Below are 22,559 nucleotides of genomic sequence, written 5' to 3'. Positions count from 1 at the left end.
ACATGGCCCCTCCCCCTTTGTTGTGTGTTCCCGGAGGCGGGGTTTATGTATATTTTGGGGTTAGTGATGTCACAAACCCAGGAAGAAGCTCGTTGTAGTCCCTACCAGCTGTTTGTTGTAGTCCTTAAAAAGCGATTTCTGTAAAAGAAAATATCTCCCTTTGCATTGAACTTTGAGTGTCGTAACTTTGCAGATGTTGTTTATGCTCAACGTTACACACTAACTAAAGTTAAAAAAAGTCAAATCATAATCAACCACCCCTTTAAGAAGTTTGAGCTGCGCCCTCTACTGTACAGGCTGAAATATGCATTTCCTTCAGCCTGAGGATTATTCATTTCATTTTTGGTGTGAAAGGGCCTTAATATTTGCCAAAAATACAACTTTTGTTGTTGTTAGAGCTGAAAGAAAAGTAACGCAAAATAGTGTAACTAATGTAATGAGTTACTTTTTTAGGGAGTAACGCAATATTGTAATCCTTTACTTTAAAAAGTAACTTTCCCCAACACTGGTGGTCAAGCATCACTAATACTATTGCTTTAGTGATCTGCGCAAATCTTGAGGAGAGCTGTGCCATTTCAGATGCATGATTATTATCTACTGCTCAATAAAACGGGTTTTTATCCTGAACATTGTATAAGCATTCGTTTCATGCGTCACTGAGCAGAAGAAAGGCTCTCTGGAGCACGTGTAAACCACAAATCACATCCTTTGATTTTCCTGGCAAAAACGTCCTGAGTCCTTCATGTAAAATCAGTCGACAGGCTTTCATAGACAACATAAAAGCGATTAATTCATGACAATTCTTATATATACATTTTTGTATATTTTAGTAATGAATATGTTTTTTATGGTTTTAGTTTTAGATTTAGTTAACTATAACAACCCTCATATTTCTTATAAAAATGTTTTACAAAGTTTCCTCAAACCCATTTGACTCTGAATGTTTTATGTGGTGGATGTAGCTGAAGAACGATTAAGGAAATGGTGCGGATACATTATACGGTACATTCTTTATTGTTGCCCTGGACGTTCAGTGTTAATGGATGGTCTCATATTATTATTTCACTCCAGCACAAGGGCTTGTGAGTAAAGCATGTTCATGCAGATGTGCTTATGTGAACGCCTTCGGGATGCCATGGCTCTCCGGTGTGAGCACCGTCAGGTTTCCTCTGGCGTCCTGGTCCTTCTCAATGGCCTCAAACAGAGATTTAAAGTTTCCAGCTCCAAAACCCTTGTGGATAAGAAGACATGGTAGAATCACAGGTTTAATTGCATTCTTATAAAGGAGAAAAAATGAGAATTAGACTCAGATAAAATATGTAATCAGCTGTCTGACTCAGAAATTGTTAGTCAGTTTCACAAATAAATATAGCTGCGAGCAGCAATTATCAGGGTTCAAGCACTTTATGGTCTTTAAGCAGTTACGCAAAACTGTATAATGTTTCATTTTGCAAGCATGTAACAATCTCATTCTTAGATGAAAAAGACCATTTACAGCCAATACAGGCACTTTACCATTGGAAATGTATGGTTTTTAAAGATTTTTAACAGTTATAGCGCCACCTATAGTCCAATCTCCATAAAATTTGGCATGGTTCTGTAGAATCACATACTACACGTCCTCACCTATTTTCGTGAAGTTTTGAGTTTTCGTTTATGATTTATAGGTTTTTCAGTGTATTTTGCCATGCCCATTTTCTAAATGACCATGTTATAGCTACACAAAGGGTGAAGTTCAACTTTTTTTTGTTGATAATTATTGATCTACAGAGTCCAGAGAATTGTACTGCACTGGTTTGGTTCCGAAAAACCTTCGACTAGTTTGCAAAAGTAGTTTTTTTTTTACATAATTGCGAATAATTAATGAACGATTTGACAGCAGTGGTTCTTGAAAGCAAAGTTGTTCAGCATGAGATGATCTAACAAACGATTTGAATATTGTGTGGATCTGCGAAACACCACGTGATTACTGAGGTGCAAAACTCATTAGCGCCACCTAGTGGCTGATTTCTTTTAAAATTCTTATGGACCTCTAGGTCTATGAGTCGAAACAGGCCCAGCGAGTTTCGTTCCAATCGGCCTCAATTAACCTTGTCTGATAGCTGCTCAAAATTTTTTGGCTGATGGCGGCCATGTTTTTCAAGATACGCCAATGTCCTCACACAAAATCATGGCACCTTGGACCAAGACACTGCATGCCAATTTTCAAGTCAATCGGACTAACGGTTCCGTAGTTATAGCCGTTTTTTTTTATGTTATAGTGCCACCAAGTGTCCAATTGCCACGTTTTATATATATATATATATATATATATATATATATATATATATATATATATACTGTGACCAAAGATTGAGCATACAGTATGTTTTGGTGAAAATATTTTATTCCGTTCAAGATTTATAGCCATTTTAGTAAAAGTGGCTCCGTCCACTTAAAGTGTTTTGGCGCCCCCTATCAACCATAAATCGAAATTTCATCTTTTTTTGATAACTTTTGATATTCAGTCAACAGACAACATTTCTGCACTGATTTGGTTCAGATCGGGTGAAAAAACCTAGGAGTAGTTCACAAAAGTAGGTTTTGGACAAAATTCAAAATGGCGGAAATAAAATTGGAGATGTAAGTTTTGTTCATCTTGCTTGCACTTGAGTCTATGACAAACGGTCTAGGAGTTATAAGCAGTTTTGCTTTTTTTGTTTGCTGTAGCACCGCCTATTGGCCAATCGGGGTCATACCTTGTCAGTCTCTCCCCAAATTGAGACCTACCTTCTGGCCAAGTTTCAAGTCTCTAGGCCTTTTTGGTTTGGTCTGCACGATTTGTTTTATGGCAGAAGAAAAACAATAAAAATCCTTACAATTACAATAGGGATTCAGCACTACGTGTTCAATCCCCTAATTGCAAAGAAACTGAAATAGTACTTTCTTGAAAAACTTTTTTACTGAAAAAATAATTTTTTACCAACTCATCACTCTCCATTAACAACAAACCACAGTGTTTTGATTCTAACTGTTGGAGTCATTGGGTTCATTTTCTTGCTCTATTTAAACTTTTAAAGCACCACAAAGACAGTAAAGCCCTTTAATGAGGTTTAGACAGAAACATCTTATCTTTAGGCATTTCCTTCACTTCACAAGCTTTAAAAATGCCCCTAATAAAACTATGGGCCTGTTCAAACAGGTTGTGAGAGCTCAGACTCAAACTCAATACTGTACTGTTTACTGTATCTCCATACAGACAACAAAACTTGTCAAAACTTTTCCCTGTTCCCAAAAGCACTTGTTATGAGCACTTAACCGAATCCTGCTGATATATCAAAATACTTTTATACAATTATACAAATACATTTTCAATACTTTCACTATTTCTTCTCATTTCCCTCCCTGTACTCTTCTAGAAAATCTTTGAAAATTTTATTTTTACCACCTCTCATGTTGTTTCCTAAATATTCTTCATTTATATTATTCCTCATTTGTATGTCATGTGAATATTTGCAATGTTTGTTGTGGTTTATTGTTGTTTATATGTGTTTTTAAAGGGTTAGTTCACCAAACAATGAAAATTCTGCCATCATTTACTCGCCCTCATGTTGTTCCAAACCTGTAAGACTTTCGTTCATCTTTATAACACAAATGAAGATATTTTTGATGAAATCTGAAAGATTTCTGTCCCTCCACTGAAAGTCTATTCATCCAAAACTCTGATGTATCAAAGCAATATCGAGCGGTGCACAATGGCGATTCACGAGCAATAAGTCACTGGCTGCAGTTCACTTAACAGCCACCGGTGTCGCCAATTACAAGAGTTTCTGAATTCTACATATGAAGAATTCAGATGCAAAAGCCGCTAAAAAGCCACCTCCATCAAAAATTAGATGCTCCACACATAGTATAGGTTCATCAAATACTTTCACTCCAAATCTGCAAAATCCCAGAGTCAGCCCATTCAGAAATACCGGATCATTGGCAGAAATCGTTAGACGCCACTTCACTTTGTCAGCAACCAATCAGAAGAGGCGAATCGAGTCATATGATTTCAAGATGAATGACAGTGTGTGTATGAGCCGCTTTCAATTGCAAGTATTTGTCATGTTTTGTCCATCGTTACACTGGCAATGACAGGATTTCGCCGCTCCATTGATATTGATTTATTATACGATCTTTTTATAAATGTTTTGATGCATCAAAGTTTCAGGTGAACAGACTTTCAGTGGAGGGACAGAAAAAGACCTTCATTTGTGTTCCGAAGATGAACAAAAGTCTTACGGGTTTGGAATGACATGAGGGTGAGTAAATGATGACAGAATTTTCCTTTTTGGGTGGACTAGCCCTTTAATTAATAAAAAAAAAAGCATCTGTTAAATGTAAATGCATGTTAATCTCAGACTCACAAAGTGGTTGTTCCTCTGGATGACCTCCAGGAAGAGCGTCGGTCTGTCCTGCACGGGTTTGGTGAAGATCTGTAGCAGGTAACCCTTATCGTCAAAGTCTACTAAGATTTTTAACTCCTGCGTTGGATGATAAAACAAAAGATTTCAATATGTGAAACATTCAAATGCATCCGTTTATTGAACAAAACATCATCATCCAAACGTGAATCTTGGTTTCTCTGACCTGCAGTGTTTTGAGGTCCTCCTTCACCTTGATCTTGGCCGTCTTGAGTTTCTGCCTCAGGATTTCATAGTAGTTATCAGGTGCAGACAGGAACTCCATCCCTCGAGCTCGAAGGTTCACGATCTGATTCATCAGAAAAGAGTTTCATGCTTTCTATATTACTTTATTTCAATCTAAAATAACAGGAATGAAGTCATATTGAGAGGAGCATACAGCTTGGATGATGTTGGACGTGTTCAGGGCTATATGCTGCACTCCGGGTCCTCCGTTGTAGTCAATATACTCCTTTACAAATGAAAAAAAGAGAATTATAGCAGTAATATGGACACTTACTACAGATTTCAAATTGTTGAATGTTTTAGTTAAAGGCGAAGTGTGTACCAGTAGTGGTGGCAACCAACTCCACTTGCTTAGATCTGCTATGGGATTTATGTATCATTTACAACAGTAATATATATCTGTATATTGTAATTTCAGTAATATATGTTTATAGTTAGAATTACAACTAATAATAATATAGCTGCAAGCAGCCATTAAGGGGCCAAGCACAAAGAAGCAAGCAAGAACTAAAATCATCAATAAAATATAGCATTTGATTTTATATACTTTATTGTAGTTAGTGGCAATTAAATTTTTTGTTCAGTTATAGCGCCACCAAGAGGCGCAATCCCGCCACTTTTTTATGTGTTCCAATAAATGTGTCAAATTTGCTGAAAATATCTCATTTCGTTTAGGAGATATAGACGTACATAAAAAATGACCCATGCATGACTTTGATTGCATTTTTTTTTTTTGTCACTTACTATCAAAATTTTGGCATTTGGGCTTTAACATGTAGCCCACGACCTATGTTTCTGAATTTCCTACGGTGGTTTTGTCTCGATTTGACGGTTTTGAAGATATTCGCATAGGAACATTTGATTTCACCACTAGGTGGCGCTGTCTCGAAACTTCTCAGGCTCCTTCAGGGCATCGTGCTGATGACCCATACCAAGTTTCGTAATGATATGCTAATGCGTTAAAAATACAGCCTTTGGCTACAAAACGCAAAATGGCCGATATGGTAAAATTGGATATCATTCAACTCGGCATGCTGCCCTGAATCTAACAAGACCAGTGGCCAAACCATTTGGAAGTTATGAGCAAAACAGCTATTTAGCTATCTCCAGACCAGTAGGTGGTGCTCTACCGAAACACAGCATGTAGCCTCAGGTCATGCTTGTGATGACATGTACCAAGTTTGGTCAGAATACGCTTACAGCATTGCGGAGATGGAGCCTCACGCTCAATTTGGCGTGCTCTTCTTCAAATTTGTTTGCGCGTTATTCAAGAATGGTTATGTTAATCAAAAAGCTTTTGATAACCTTTTGCCAGCATAGAATGGAGATCATCTGATTTGATTTTCATGACAATTGGAGCAACCTTCTAGGAGGAAGTTCGAAAAAGTAGTCTTATTGGTGAGAAAATTATGGCGGAAATGACGTCATAGGTTGCAATCAAATCGTACTGAATCTGTATTGTATTTCTAACCCTTACGGTTCAAAAGTTATTAGCATAAAGATGAGTGAAACTTTGGACAAGTGGTGACGCTAGAGACACCAAATTTGCTGTAGTTAATGTTGGGACTGTCCTCTGTCAGTGTGCCAAATTTCATTTCCCACAAGCGGTTTTATGGGCTGCCATAGACTCCCAGAGCAGAAGAAGAAGAAGAAGAAGAAGAAGAAGAATGCCGACGGATACAATAGGCGCCAATAGGTGGAAATATTGAGAATCCCGGACTGAAATCAATAAAAACTGAAATATATGCACAAAGTTTGATGATTTCTAGGGATCTGCTGGAAGAACCTGGATTTGTGATTTCTTTTTCCCGATTGCTGGTTCATTAATGGGCATCTTGATGGTTTCCTCATAATTCGTAACTACGATGGATCTGAGAGCGCTGTACTCGGTGTGGATCTGTTTATCATCGATGGACCAGAACCGGTGGAACAGCAGACACTTCTGATACCTGCAGAAAAAGAGATGGAGAGAACGTGTTATTTTGCCAATGACATTTCCACGAATTTGTCTTATTGATTTGTTTGTTGGGTGTGTGACCCTCACCAGTCCGATACTGGCACCATTTTATCATCTGGCTGGTTTCCCACAATGTGATCGATGAAGCTTAAATGTCCCGGTGGCCTGTTGCCAGAGAGAGAAAACCATGAGGATAAAGTCATTTGTGAGAAGTTTCACGTTTTTGATGGCCTGCAACTGAACATGCTTCTGGCTTCAGACTATATTTGTACTTGAACATACATGTACGCTCACGTTATAAAAACATTGTTTCTGAAGGTTCTTTGCACGTTCAAAACGTTATGCAAACATTAAGGGAACATTCCATTGTGCAAACATCACGAGAATGTTACTTTTGAACATTCTCTGAAACATCCAACTGAAACGTTCACTAAAAAACGTCTCATGAACGATGTTTTGAGAACATTATTAAAGACCAGATAACTTTGAATAAACGTTGTATTAATGTCACTGGAAGAATGTTTGTTCAGAACATTAGCTGAAGCTCTGAGATTCACAGAAAAATCACTCACAGTTTTGGTAACAGAGGGTCTCTGAACAGCGGCTCCTGGTATCCTGGCAGAAACAAACCTTTATACGCTCCCATGTACTCAACAAACGTGTGTGTCGTGTCTCCGTACTGCAAAACACGACATCAGGTATATCATAAGTGTGAGCTTTAAAGTAAGTGGATGTCTGTAAAAACACATGTTGGCTTTCTCTCTGACTTACAGTTTGAATTACGGCGTATTTGATTTTGCCGCCTGAATCCTGCTCCACCCACGGCTCTCTGACGATCACCGCTCCTCTCTCTTTGGCTTTCTGGGAACACAAACACACATTTATTCCAATTAAATCCCCTTCAAGGTAAATCAGTTCACTCCATGCAGTTATATTTTAGGTGATGGTTGTGTTCAGAATGGAATACTAACTTACTGTTAACTGAATATACTGTATACTTAGTGCAAGAGGGTGCTTTATGCAGGGATACTTTTGTTTTTATCTTATTCCATGTTTTTAAGAATTTTTTGTGCATTTTTTGCATATTTTTTCACATTTAACCCCATTTTAACCCTCAAATTCTCATTATTATAATGCAAAAAAAAAACTCCTGTTACCCTTAATGATTAATAAGTGACGAGTGCATTACACAAGGATACTTTAGTCTTTATCTTATTCAATGTTTTTGAGATTTTTTTTTTTTTTGCATTGTGATATTTTTTCACATTTAACCCCATTTTAACCCTTAAATTATATATATATACATATATACACCTGTATGCATTGTGATACTTTTCATGACAGTTAAACCATTATATATTTTTTCACATTTAACCCCATTTTATCCCTTAAATTCTCATTATTTTAATGCAAAAAACCTCCCCCTGTTAACCTTAAAATTTTATTAATAAGTGTGATCATGCATTTAACCCCCTTTTTAACCCTCAATTATATATATATATATATATATATATATATATATATATATATATATATATATATATACATTGTGATATATTTTTCATGACAGTTAAACCCATTGTGATATTTTTTCACATTTACTCAAATTCTCATTATTGTAATGCAAAAAACTTGTTAACCTTAAATTTTGATTAATTGTCATGAAAATAATGACTACTTAAGTGCAACAGTATGCATTATGCAACTTGTTTAAAAAATGTATCCTTGCGTAATGCATACTACTACATTATGAGTGTCGTCTAGTTATCATTTTGGAAATAAATGTTGCATTTTTTAACCGGTTAGCCTTCCACTGTACCACCCGGTACACATGCCTTTCAAAATAGATCAAAACCATGCACATACTGGTTCAAGAACAGCATGCAATTTACTTTAGGTATGCCTTTTTTAGGTGTTTTAGGCAAAAAAGGAGTTAATTTCATTTTCATGACTTAACTTTAGGTTAATGTCTTAACTTTTGACAGTCTGATCAAAACAGACATTTCAAAAGCACAAACATGAGTAAGTATTAGCCATAGGTCTGATTAACTCACAGTTTTGTCACTGCAGGAATAGCAAGAGTGACATGGTTGTATGAAAACTTTGACAAGCACACTTGACTGATTATTTGATCTGACTGAAAAAGGATTTTTTGAACAAAAAAAAGGATAAAACATGCAAAATAAACTTTTATTTTGAGATGATAACTGGACACCCTCACTAAATGTCAATAATGTAGCAAACTACTGTCTGAAACACTGTACAACATATATACTGTGTATTGTATTCTGAACACAGCCACTGACCTACAGGATAAAACAGCTGATTTACCTTGACTAAAAAGTCACAGTCCTCCACTTGAAATGCGATGTCTTTCACTCCGTCTCCATGTTTCATAAGATGCTCCCCCATTTCTGTGAAGGGAGAGGCTGGTGAGCACTTTTGGTCTTATCTTGATTTTCTCTACATAAATATATATATATATATGCATTGTGATATTCTTTTTATGACAGTTAAACCCATTTTAACCCTCAAATTCTCAAAAAAAACAAAAAAAAGAAATCCAGCTATAATCCTCATTTTCATTATAATGCATTAATTTTTTTCATAATTTTGACATGGCCTGGAAAAATTTACTTCACACTAGAATGTTTACAAATAAATGAAATGGTTCATACCCTCATTTCCAGGGTTCAGAGCAGACTCGAAGACGAATATTATCTGTGAAAAGAACAAATACTTTTGAAATTAATGTGGATTTTTGATTTTTGGAATGTTTATTTCATCGGAATGGTACGAAACATGATAAAGGTTTTGGCACTTGCTATATGAACACACACAAAAAAAATCTTGGACACGATTCGAAAAGGTTAAACGGTCCTGAAAAAAAGTCACACTTCTTCTCCTTGCCATCAAAAATGACCACATTGGAAATGAATGTGAAGCTAATTTCATCTAGTGGAAGCGTTTGGTACTGCGGCCAAACACAATTTTACTGAAAGCTCATTTTTTGAGATATCAACCTCAAATTTGGAACACAAATTTCTAAGATTGTCTTGCAGTTTTTAAGTAAAACATGTCTTGGCAAATATATGTATTTCATATAAAAATTGAAAATAGTATTTTTGTGCATCAACTTCTATAAATTTCTTTTTAAATTCACTCTTTTCACTTCCACAATAATCTGCCAAGTGTCTTTCTTTAAAGTCAGTGCTCCAAAGCATTCATGATTTACCACAGTTTAAGTTCAGGTCAATGCACAAAAGTGAATAAATGGATTATAACTACAGCATAAATATAATTTAGTAGCATAAAACCCCCTAAAAATACAATATATCTAACATAAAACATCATCAAACTAAAATCCAGAGAATTAAAGAGGGTCCTTTATTTCTGGTCATTTCAGGAGACGAAATGAATTGTTGTATGAAGTGTGTGTAGTTCAGATGCTGTGTTGTGTGTGCTGATGTCATGTGTGTATTCATCCTCGAAACACACACCTTGTCCTGTCTGATGGCATGAGACACCACCTCTCTGCTGCCCGTCTCCAGACCCTTATACGCCAACGGCTCGAAGCCAAACTTATCGCAGTAGAACACCGCAGCCTAGATGAACGAGAAAAAGGACAAATGCTCTCTGACTGTTTAAAAACCCATTGTGACGTATAACTGTCAACACATATCAATCTTTTTCATTCTTATCTAGGCCTATCTGTTCCTATATAAATAAACTTGACTTGCATTAGTTTTCATAAAAAGTAAGTTCCACAATTAGTTACTTTTTTAGGGAGTAACGCAATATTGCTATATATATATATATATATATATATATATAATATATATATGTATATATATATATATACACATTACATTTAAAAGTAACTTTCCCCAACACTGCTAATGATAAAGTATGTTTATGAGAAATAATTAAAACTGAATCCATAAAATGATCCCATTATGGAACCCCTGAAAGGTTCTAAATATGAAGCACCAGATGGAACCTTACAGGGTTCTATATAGAACCTTTTTTAAGAATGTAACAAGACAAAATATACTATTAGTGGTACAAAATGAGCACAAACTATAGGTCAACTGTGTTAATATGTAAACCTATTTCACAGATCAGATGAGATGAACTATTGCATCACTCTGAGATTAAGATCACATTATTGATTACATCTTCAGAGAAGCGTTGGTCATCTGCATTACTAAAGTATATGTCAGTATGTCTGGACGTTTCTCTGATCCTCTATGCTCTCCATACAACAATTATTAAAGTGTATATAATTATACTTTAGTTGAATTTCATGCCGCTTTAAAACAAGTGAAAGCTACTTTGTTACAATCAAATTGTGTCAACAAATGTATATTCATATTATGAAATACTTTCATTCAAACATTTAACTGAGCCTTAAAGCATCTTTACTAAGATATCCGACACAAAACTATCTTATTTTATTAAGAGAAAGTGCAAAATGATCATGTTTTAATTTCAAATCACTGTTTCAGTTTAGTTATTTTAGTAAATCAAGTTGAAGTAAATGTATGTATGGTTTTAGTTCTATAACTATGATAACAGATTCGACTCACCTGTTTGGCGTTTCCCACCCAGAACTTCACATGGTGAAACTTTAAAAATTTCCCTTTCTCTGGCTGCAACAGAAAAAAAAAAAAAAAAAACAAGAAATGTATATTTACCAAAATAAGCTTTTACATAGTTTTGTTATAGTTTAAAACTGTCATGTTACCTTCTCTCCTTTGTCAGTGTATGAAGTCTAAAGAAAGAACAGAGATCATTTAATATTTCTAAATGAGCTTTCAGACAATTATACATTCATACATTCAATTATACAAACATTCTGAAATAGAACTTTCTCCAGACTGAGAGTCGTCTTTTGTCCTCCCACTGCCTGTATCTTAACTTTACAGAGACAGTCAGAAAATTAACTTTAGAAGACTTTGTGACAAGACAATTTGCACTTTTTATTGGCATCGAGGATTCCATGAAGAACCTTTAACATGAATGAAAATATGGTCTAAATGTATGTTTGCTTGCTTACCATGTTGAAGTACTCGGTGGGGTTAGGCGGTCAGAAGAGCTCTCGTGCGCACTGACCTGCTGTTTTATGTGCGCTGGTGACTGGAGCTCAGGTTCAACACCCCTTCAATCTCATCCAGCCAAAAGCGCGTTTGCACACACACCCTCTCACAGCGGGGCAGCAGCCGGCGCGCACATCTGTATTGCTTAAAGGAAGTAAATAGTTTGATGTATTTTATCTGCTAGCGCAAACAAACTGTGACACTTAGAGTGATGTTCAACTACCCCTTAAAGGGTTAATTCACTAAAAAATGAAATTTCTGTCATTAATTACTCACCCTCATGTCGATCATCGACCATTTTCAGATGATCTTAAGATCTTCAGTGTTTTTTTTTATCCTCAGCAACGAAATTGACACATTCAAGGTCCGGAAATGTAGTAAAAACATCATTAAAATAATCAACGTGACTTCAACCTTAATGTTATGAAGTGATGAGAATACTTTTTATGCGCAACAATAAAACAAAAATAACGACTTTATTCAACAAATTCGTCTCTCCCCTGTCAGAATCGTACGCAGTTGACAACGCAGTTCAGCGCTTCCGTGTTTACGTCCGAATGCCAACTCATTATTGGCCGACGCATACTCACGTGAACAGGCGTCAGCCAATAGTGAGTCGGCGTTCTGACATAGAACCCGGAAGCACTGCAACGAAAATAGCATAAGAGAATGACAGGGGAGAGATGAATTTGTTGAATAAAGTCATTATTTTGTTTTGTTTTTGCGCACAAAAAGTATTCTCGTCGCGTCATAATATTAAGGTTGAACCACTGCAGTTAATTCGACTATTTTAACGATGTTTTTTACTAGCTACTTTTCTGGACTTTGAATGTGTTGATTTCAAACATCTTGGATTTCATCTTAATTTGTGTTCTGAAGATGAATGAAGGTCTTATAATTGTGTGGAACGACATGAGGGTGAGTAATAAATGACAGAAATTTCATTTTTGGGTGAACTAACACTATACTGCTGAAAATAGCACTTAAATATCATAGTGTTCTATTACCCTGATGCTTGTACAAAAACATGGGTTTGCCTTTCAGCAGTGTCATGAAATGCAATGTTGTTTTCTCCCATCTCATATTTTTTCCTTTGCTATGTCCCTTTAGGGGCTCCGTATGACATATATGAGCGTAGTGGAAAATGTGGGTTGCATACAAGTAATATAAATTCAAATATGATTAAATATTGGTGAATAAATGAACATTATTCTGGGATTGTGAAGTACCTTGATATGTACACTAGAGGGCGTCATTGAATCATTATATGATTCCCTCTATGAAGCTTCTAGAAACTCTAGAAATCTGACATTGAAATATTGACATATTTTTGACATTGTTTTTTTGTACAGATCACAGAAGTGATTTACCTACACTGATTCACTTTCCAGTTTAATTTGGTCATAAAAAACCAAGGCTAATAAATCATGTTTCTTTAGAAATGGTCATCTGACTGGATAGTAATATGATAACGTAAAGCAAAAGGGCAGATATCAAATGAAGAAACCTGAGTTCATCAGACAGAACATTCAGGTACTTTTTCATGATGATTAAAAAGGAAGCGTTTTCTAGAATAGGCCTAATGCCAAAAATAATGATTGTGTTTGAGCTGTTAGAGGTGCAGGTGATATGACGGTTTGCTTTAGTTTAAAGGGATAGTTCACCCAAAAATGAAAATTCTGTCATTATTTATTTACACTTGTTGTTCCAAGCCTGTATTCTTTCTTCTGTTGAACACAAAATAATATATTTTGACGAATGTTGGTAATCAAATTTGACTTCTATAGTAGGATAGTAAATCAATGTCAACATTGACTTAACATCAACTCATTTTTGGGTGAACTATCCCTTTAAGACAGACAGAATAAGAAAGTGTTTTTGACCTCATCTTTAAGGACACTGAAAGACTAAACTGCCTTGACCCAGTAAAGTGTATGTTTCATCACGACTATGTATGAAAAAAGAGGTGAGAAGTCATATGACTGATAAGAAGCCCAGAAATGCTGAAGTAGTTGGGGGCGGGACTCCGCTGAGCCAATCAGCAGCCAGCACTCTTTACTATATCAATGACACAGGTTATGAGACACTTGAATGAAATTATGTTTATTACACTCTTAGAAGATAGAATCTTAAAGGGTTCTGTCAGGTGTTTCATAAAGAAACTCATCATGGGATCGTTTTATGTATTTACTTTCAGTTAATTACTTTTGTTAGAATTAATTTTATCTTAACTAAATGTTATGAATTAAACAGCTCGTAAACATGCTTTATAATTAGAAAACTCATTCAACATGAAATTATTATGCTGAGTCAAGAACACTAGAGTTCTACACTCTAAAAAAATGCTGGGTTAAAAATAAACCCAAGTTTGGTTAAATATGGACAAACCCAGCAATTGGGTTAAATGTTTGCCTAACCTGCTGGGTAGTTTTATTTAACTCTACTATTGTTTACAAATTACTGTATTGCTGCTTAAAATGAACCCAAAATAGGTTGGAAATTAACATTTATTAATATGTTTAATAAATTAACATAATAATAAATACTAATTAAATAATACACATTTATTAAATTGCTTATTGTGTTGATTATTATAGTTGCCTCTAGTAATTATGTGTCTGATTTTTAATTTCCAGCCGATTTTGGATTTATTTTAAGCCAGACATAAGTCAAACATTTAACCATATCGCTGGGTTTGTTCATTTTCAACCCAACTTAGGTTGTTTTTAACCATGCATTTCTAGAGTGTATACAGAACCCTATTTATTTATTTATTTATTCAATTTTGTACAGTAGGTACACATAAATTGTGCCTAAATAAATTAATTTCACACACACAGTTTTCTTAGTATTTTGGTCCACTATAAATATCTATACATTCTTAAATCAAGATATATTTATTTGAAAAGCAAATAACCTTTTTTTCTGAAAAACTATCAACAATAAATGCATAAAACAAAAAATAACATCTGGCAATAGGATGAGAGAAATAAACTTAATTAAAAGGAAAATCAATTTTATTTATATTTTTTAGGCAAAAACTCACTTAATTTTGATTCATTTTTCTGAATATTTTCTTATTTCATTTTGCGTCTCAACTAAATGTATCTTGATTTTAGAATGCTTAGATATTTGTACTGGAAAACAAGACAAAAATACTGTTTAAGAAAATGCGATGTAATGTAATGCTGCACGTAATGATAAGTTCTTCAATATCTGCTGTGGATCAGAAGAACTGAGTGAGTTGACTGCTGCGTGGAGGCATTTGATGTCAGACTGCCAATCTGCGATTAAAGACCAAAGCCAGCGTAAAAATAGCCCAGAGCTCCAGCTACAAACATATGTCAGCATTGGTTAGGTTAGGTCAGGTAACCTACATGATACTGCATCAACTAAACCTGACATTAATGAGACAGATAATCTTTGAGCTCTAGTCTTCAATTGTGTTTGCTCACAGCTGAACTCTTCTGCGCGTTTAAAGAACAGTAACCAGACGTGACAAGCTCAGCGTCATATTTACATGCTTTATTTTTGCATCGCAAAGCCACATTTGCATAATTGATGCAGTCATATACATATAAAATAAGTATAATATTAAGTAATAAATATTAAAATGAGAGGGAAAAGGAAACTTTTAGCTCAATAGTAGTTTAGTAATAATAATATTAATATTAATATTATTAATATTAATAATAATAATATTTTCATTTTTTGAAATGCCACAAAAATAGTTTAAGATCAAACGATCGTTAGACCCCTTTTGGAGACCCCTGGAATAGAATAGAATAGAATAGAATAGAATAGAATAGAATAGAATAGAATAGAATAGAATAGAATAGAATAGAATATTTATTGCCACATGACTGAGATGGTGGAAACTGTTGTAGGTACCACATGCATTATTGTGTGCCAATATGCAAGAATGAATTACTGTACACTCTAAAAAAATGCTGGGTTAAAAACAACCAAAGTTGGGTTGAAAATGGACAAACCCAGCAGTTGGGTTAAATGTTTACCCAATGTGCTGGGCAGTTTTATTTAACTCAACTATTGTTTAAAAGTTACTGTATGGCTGGCTTAAAATAAACCCAAAATCAGTTTTGATTAAATAAAAATCAGACACATAATTACTAGAGGCAATAGTAATAATCAAAAGGTGAACATTTATTAATAAGCAATTTAATGTTTATTGTTTAATTATTATTCATTAAACTTATTAATAAATGTTTATTAAACATGTTAATAAATGTTAATTTCCAACATACTTTGGGTTCATTTCAAGCAATACAGTCATTTTTAAACAATAGTTGAGTTAAATAAAACTACCCAGCAGGTTGGGCAAACATTTAACCCAACCACTGGGTTAATACAAATCAACTGCAGGGGTAAAACAACCCAATCGCTGGGTTAAAACTACTTATTCACTGGGCTAAAAATAACCCAACTGCTGGGTTAAAGAAACCCAATCATTGGGTTAAAACAACTTATTCACTGGGCTACAATAACCCAACCCCTGGGTTAAAACAACTCTTTCGCTGGGTTAAAGCAACCCATTTGCTGGGTTAAAGCAACCCATTTGCTGGGTTAAAACAACCCAATCATTGGGTTAAAACAACTTATTCACTGGGCTACAATAACCCAACCCCTAGGTTAAAACAACTCTTTCGCTGGGTTAAAGCAACCCATTTGCTGGGTTAAAACAACCCAATCATTGGGTTAAAACAACTTATTCACTGGGCTACAATAACCCAACCCCTGGGTTAAAACAACTCTTTCGCTGGGTTAAAGCAACCCATTTGCTGGGTTAAAACAACCCAATCACTGGGCTTAAACAACCCAACCGCTGGGTTAAAACAATGCTGGGTTAAAAAAAAACAATCACTGGGTTAAAACAACTTATTCACTTGGCTAAAAATAACCCAACTGCTGGGCTAAAACAACCCAATCGCTGGGTTAAAACAACTTATTCACTGGGCAAAAATAACCCAACTGCTGGGTTAAAACAACCTAATTGCTGGGTGAAAAAAAAACAATTGCTGGGTTAAAACAACGCTGGGTTAAAAAAATGCTGGGTTAAAAAAAAACAATCGCTGGGTTAAAACAACCCAATCACTGGGCTAAAAATAACCCAACCACTGGGTTAAAACAATGCTGTTTTAAAAAAAACAACAACAAAAAAAACCAATTGCTGGGTTAAAACAACACAATCATTGGGTTAAAACAACTTATTCACTGGGCTAAAATAACCCAACCGCTAGGTTAAAGCAACTCTTTTGCAGGGTTAAAGCAACTCAACCGCTGGGTTAAAACAACCCAATCGCTGGGTTAAAACATCTTATTCACTGGGCTTAAACAACCCAACCGCTGGGTTAAAACAACGCTGGGTTAAAAAAAAACAATCACTGGGTTAAAACAACTTATTCACTTGGCTAAAAATAACCCAACTGCTGGGCTAAAACAACCCAATCGCTGGGTTAAAACAACTTATTCACTGGGCAAAAATAACCCAACTGCTGGGTTAAAACAACCTAATTGCTGGGTGAAAAAAAAACAATTGCTGGGTTAAAACAACGCTGGGTTAAAAAAATGCTGGGTTAAAAAAAAACAATCGCTGGGTTAAAACAACCCAATCACTGGGCTAAAAATAACCCAACCACTGGGTTAAAACAATGCTGTTTTAAAAAAAACAACAACAAAAAAAACCAATTGCTGGGTTAAAACAACACAATCATTGGGTTAAAACAACTTATTCACTGGGCTAAAATAACCCAACCGCTAGGTTAAAGCAACTCTTTTGCAGGGTTAAAGCAACTCAACCACTGGGTTAAAACAACCCAATCGCTGGGTTAAAACTACTTATTCACTGGGCTAAAAATAACCCAACCGCTGGGTTAAAAAAAAAAAATACTGCTGGGTTAAAGAAACCCAATCATTGGGTTAAAACAACTTATTCACTGGGCTACAATAACCCAACCCCTGGGTTAAAACAACTCTTTCGCTGGGTTAAAGCAACCCATTTGCTGGGTTAAAACAACCCAATCATTGGGTTAAAACAACTTATTCACTGGGCTACAATAACCCAACCCCTGGGTTAAAACAACTCTTTCGCTGGGTTAAAGCAACCCATTTGCTGGCTTAAAACAACCCAATCATTGGGTTAAAACAACTTATTCACTGGGCTACAATAACCCAACCCCTGGGTTAAAACAACTCTTTCGCTGGGTTAAAGCAACCCATTTGCTGGGTTAAAACAACCCAATCACTGGGCTTAAACAACCCAACCGCTGGGTTAAAACAACCTAATTGCTGGGTGAAAAAAAAAACAATTGCTGGGTTAAAACAACGCTGGGTTAAAAAAAATGTTGGGTTAAAAAAAACAATCGCTGGGTTAAAACAACCCAATCACTGGGCTAAAAATAACCCAACCGCTGGGTTAAAACAATGCTGTTTTTAAAAAAAAAACAATTGCTGGGTTAAAACAACACAATCATTGGGTTAAAACAACTTATTCACTGGGCTAAAATAACCCAACCGCTAGGTTAAAGCAAGTCTTTTGCAGGGTTAAAGCAACCCAACCGCTGGGTTAAAACAACGCTGGGTTAACAAAAAAAAACAATTGCTGGGCTAAAACAACCCAATCGCTGGGTTAATACAACCCATTGACCCAGCATTTTTTAGAGTGTAGGCTATGCAATGCACAATCATAAACAATATAATGCATGTTCAAAACAATACACATGTTGTCATGCTCTGTAGTCCTGCAGTGTATTACATCTTCTGCAGTTACTGTGGCATTAAAGATTATATTCTGTTCTTTGTTCTGTACCCAGATCAAGTGTTTACTCTATTAGTGTGAACATAAACCTGTTCCGCTCCTGAAAGCTCTCGAGCAGATCGATCAAATCCAGAGGCTTCAGGTGAACAGAGCGCTTCTGTTGAGTCAGTTCAGTTACGCCCTTGTGTTTGTTATCATGGTGCAGGGGTAATATCATGTTTTACCATGGTATTATTTAAAATACCATGGAAGTATTCTTTGTTGTATATACACAGTAGCCTATAAGTATGGTAATCAGTGCCATGGTAACTCCACTGCACATTTTTATAATGCTAATTCCCAAATACATACATATTTGATCCTACAGTACATCCAAGTGATATATACACCAGTATCACACACACATAAACATCACTAAAGACTTTCTGTCTCTCAAAATCTTTCTGTTCAATCCTGACAATTGCATCGTGACATTAACACAACGCATGTTCTTGTTTTAAACGTTTTTTATTGCGCGCTCCATCGCTTTAACGCCGTGAACCACGTGCTCCCCCCAGTGCCGCGCTGTGATTTTCTATTGGCTCATACTTCACCCCTCCCCCCGCCCCAGCCTCGCCCTGATTGGCTCGTGTGTGGGTGTGTTCGCGGAATTCAGGCGCCCTGTTGTTTGAGCCGCTAACCTCCCGTAGCCCTCCATTGGCTTCTGAGCGTCTAGTACGCGACGCATTCCGCCGCGCCATTGGTGCTGCCATTGATCCTGCACAGACACGGTCTAATGTGATTGGTCGACGCATAGCTCATCGCCAGTGAATGCGGAAGTAGTGCGCTCTACTGAGTCACCGTTGTGTCAGCTGATTCTTTCACTGTGAGTATCTTGATCATATTTCGTTTTCTGTTTGTTTAACTTGATTATTCTTAAATGTGTTTGCGGTTACGCTATGGTGATTGTTGTATGAACTAAACACGCGTGGTTTAGCGAGGTTTTTATGTGGGATATGCCAGCCATGTGTTTGTATGTGGATGTATTGGCCAGCTGGGATGTTTAACAGGCAGTAAAATCCTCCACCCACACTAAACACACACCAAACACACACTAAACACACACAGACTCAGACAGACCAAAGCTGGGGACTCACATCTGAAGCATTGATTCTAATACATGCACTTTTCCAACTAATGCACAAGCGTTGTGTAATAAAGTGATGATGCATTGATCACCCTGAATACAAGACTTTACTGTAAAAAAGAAAAAGTAACCGGATACATTTGCATTATATTTTAATATTGGTATTGCAGAGCAAAACAAATATTGTAACACATTTCTTCTTTTAAATATTCTTGTAAAAAGTGATAAATAATATGTTAGAATTGCATACTTGGTATAATATTCTAACCTCAAGGTTTGTTTTATCTGTATTATGATTATTTGTGCTATTTAAAGGGATAGTTCACCCAAAAATGAAAATTTTGTCATTGTTTACTCATTCTCATGTTAGGGCTGCACGATTATGACAAAAATCAAAACTGTCGATTATTCCCTTGGAATTGAAATTGCGATTATTTAACACAATTACATTGAATGATCTTTTGAATAGATTTATACCATTGTTTGAAGCAATTGCATGCCATATTTTCTGTAAAAATAAAAAACAAGCTGAAAACACTCTTCCTGAACATTATTATTGCTTTTCTATAGCATTAAGCCTCGAATGTCAACTATAAATTGGTTTGGTTTCTTCTTTAAAGGTGCCCTAGAACGCTTTTTCACAAGATGTAATATAAGTCTAAGGTGTCCCCTGAATGTATCTGTGAAGTTTCAGCTCAAAAATACCCCATAGCCCATTTTTATTATTCAGTTTTTTTAATTGCCTATTTTGGGGCATAATTAGAAATGCACAGATTCTGTGCGTGTCACCTTTAAATGCTTGCGCTCCCCGCCCCCAAGCTCGCAACTCTATAATACATTGCATAAACAAAGTTCACACAGCTAATATAACCCTCAAAATGGATCTTTACAAAGTGTTCGTCATGCAGCATATCAGATCATGTAAGTATGGTATTTATTTGGATGTTTACATTTGATTCTGAATGAGTTTGATAGTGCTCCGTGGCTAAAGCTAACATTACACACTGTTGGAGAGATTTATAAAGAATGAAGTTGTGTTTATGAATTATACAGACTGCAAGTGTTTAATAATGAAAATAACGACAGCTCTTGTCTCCGTTGAATACTGTAAGAAACGATGGTAACTTTAACCACATTTAACAGTACATTAGCAACATGCTAACGAAACATTTAGAAAGACAATTTACAAATATCACTAAAAATATCATAATATCATGGATCATGTCAGTTATTATTGCTCCATCTGCCATTTTTCGCTGTTGTTCTTGCTTGCTTACCTAGTCTGATGATTCAGCTGTGCACAGATCCAGACGTTAATACTGGCTGCCCTTGTCTAATGCCTTGAACATGGGCTGGCATATGCAAAAGTTGGGGGCGTGCAATGATCCCGACTGTTACGTAACAGTCGGTGTTATGTTGAGATTCGCCTGTTCTTCGGAGGTCTTTTGCACAAATCAAATTTACATAAGAAGGAGGAAACAATGGTGTTTGAGACTCACTGTATGTCATTTCCATGTACTGAACTCTAATTATTTAACTATGCCGAGGTAAATTCGATTTTAAATTCTAGGGCACCTTTAAATAAAAGTACACATACAGTATGCATGTAATAATAATAGGGGCTTTTGCACCATGTTGTTCTTGGAAATTAGTTATAAAGTGGTTCCCGGAGAACTAAAGGCTGATTTATACTTCTGCGTCGAGTGTATGCCGTAGCTATGGCGTAGACTGTGTGTACCACATGTAACCTACGACGTAGCCTGACGTGCACCTCTTTAAAAATGTAACAACGCGTCAATTCTACGTGGACCGCAAGCGCCTGTGATTGGTCTGCTAGAGGCCCCTCCATTGGGTCAAAAAACTGCAAGCGTTTTTATCTTCCATAGGAATGAAAAACGCTGTGTTTCAGGGGACACATGCAGTCAAACTGCAACAACAAGTCGTTACCTATTTGCCACTTCTATTTGTAAGCTTCTCTGACAACGTACATGACAAGCTGCTTCTTCGGCTTTTGCCTTGATGCTCAACATGACCGCGGACACTGCCTACTAGTGGTCTGCATGCACATCAACGCAGACAACGACACAGAAGTATAAATGAAATCAGACGCATAGCCTATGGCGCAGAAGTATAAATCAGCCTTAATGTTCCCCTAGTGCCATTTTCCTGATTGCATTCGCACCGTCAGTAGGAACTCTGAAGTGACGTAAACTGCGCTTGTTGTTGTGACTTTTATTTTGACAGCGCTGAGAACAGCTCAGCCAGAGCATTGCATTCTCCATCTTCATTAGTTTATGATCTGTTTGAACAGTCCTGTCTAATACGTTATTAGATATACTGTCTGCTCTCTTTTGTACAACAGTTTTATGAAAAATTATTAGCTTTTGCCGTGTGGTTGATGCTCAATGTCACTAGCTGAGCAGAAATACGTAATCATGTTTCACTTGGTCTGCTGAAAGTCTCGCTGGATTTTCTTTTTAGTATAATGTTGAGAGGTCCATCTGTCACTGTTTTCCATGTTTGTAGAGTCAGTTTGTGGAGTAAATATAGACGGCTTTTTAAAAATGGCGGGTGCTGGCGTGTCGTGTTCGTTCGACCAATCAGTGTACACTTACATCACTAGTAGTTCCTTTTGTGCTGGAATGTGAAAAATTTCACTGCGTTCCAAAGTTCAAGTTTGGTGAACTCTGAACAGTGAATTCACATCACGTGAAAATGTGTGACCAGTAGAAGATCGATACATCACAGCGACCTCTTGGCTGAATTAAAAGAAAGATATTTTGCAGTAAAGTCTTGAAGATTGTAAAAAAAAAAAAAAAAAATTAGATTTTGAGTGTATTATTTTAGAATGTTGAATTCATGTTTATAAAAAAAAGAAATGTTTGATATTTTTGATATATTTTTACTGCAGGACACTATAGTTCATTTA

The 22,559-nt window shown here is 36.0% G+C and overlaps 1 protein-coding gene across 1 annotated transcript; it reads right to left on the bottom strand.

The window, feature by feature from the left end:
* Positions 1 to 991: 991 nt before the first annotated feature.
* On the bottom strand, positions 992 to 11,816 carry hpda (4-hydroxyphenylpyruvate dioxygenase a). Its single transcript, XM_048186806.1, has 14 exons — positions 11,690 to 11,816; positions 11,378 to 11,404; positions 11,220 to 11,282; positions 10,131 to 10,235; positions 9,309 to 9,351; positions 8,962 to 9,044; positions 7,402 to 7,491; positions 7,203 to 7,309; positions 6,718 to 6,795; positions 6,460 to 6,622; positions 4,828 to 4,899; positions 4,615 to 4,737; positions 4,392 to 4,508; positions 992 to 1,231 (listed from the first exon to the last, which is right to left on the bottom strand). The coding sequence occupies exons 1-14, from the start codon at positions 11,690 to 11,692 to the stop codon at positions 1,112 to 1,114; spliced, it is 1,194 nt and encodes a 397-aa protein (XP_048042763.1). The 5' UTR covers positions 11,693 to 11,816; the 3' UTR covers positions 992 to 1,111.
* Between the last annotated feature and the right edge of the window lie 10,743 nt (positions 11,817 to 22,559).

This window comes from Megalobrama amblycephala, linkage group LG4, assembly GCF_018812025.1.
Source record: "Megalobrama amblycephala isolate DHTTF-2021 linkage group LG4, ASM1881202v1, whole genome shotgun sequence".
In the NCBI taxonomy this organism is placed as follows: Eukaryota; Metazoa; Chordata; class Actinopteri; order Cypriniformes; family Xenocyprididae; genus Megalobrama; species Megalobrama amblycephala.
The sequence above is the reverse complement of the archived record's forward strand: the minus strand, read 5'-3'. Positions and strand labels throughout refer to the sequence as shown.

What these genes read in the sequence shown, in the direction of transcription:
- hpda (XM_048186806.1), bottom strand. An exon ending in ACTGTGACTTTTTAGTCAAG is followed by an intron (nt 7,492 to 8,961) that starts GTAAATCAGCTG and finishes TTGTGTTCCCAG; the next exon opens with AAAGCCAAAGAGAGAGGAGC. An exon ending in CGTCCAACATCATCCAAGCT is followed by an intron (nt 4,738 to 4,827) that starts GTATGCTCCTCT and finishes CTGATGAATCAG; the next exon opens with ATCGTGAACCTTCGAGCTCG.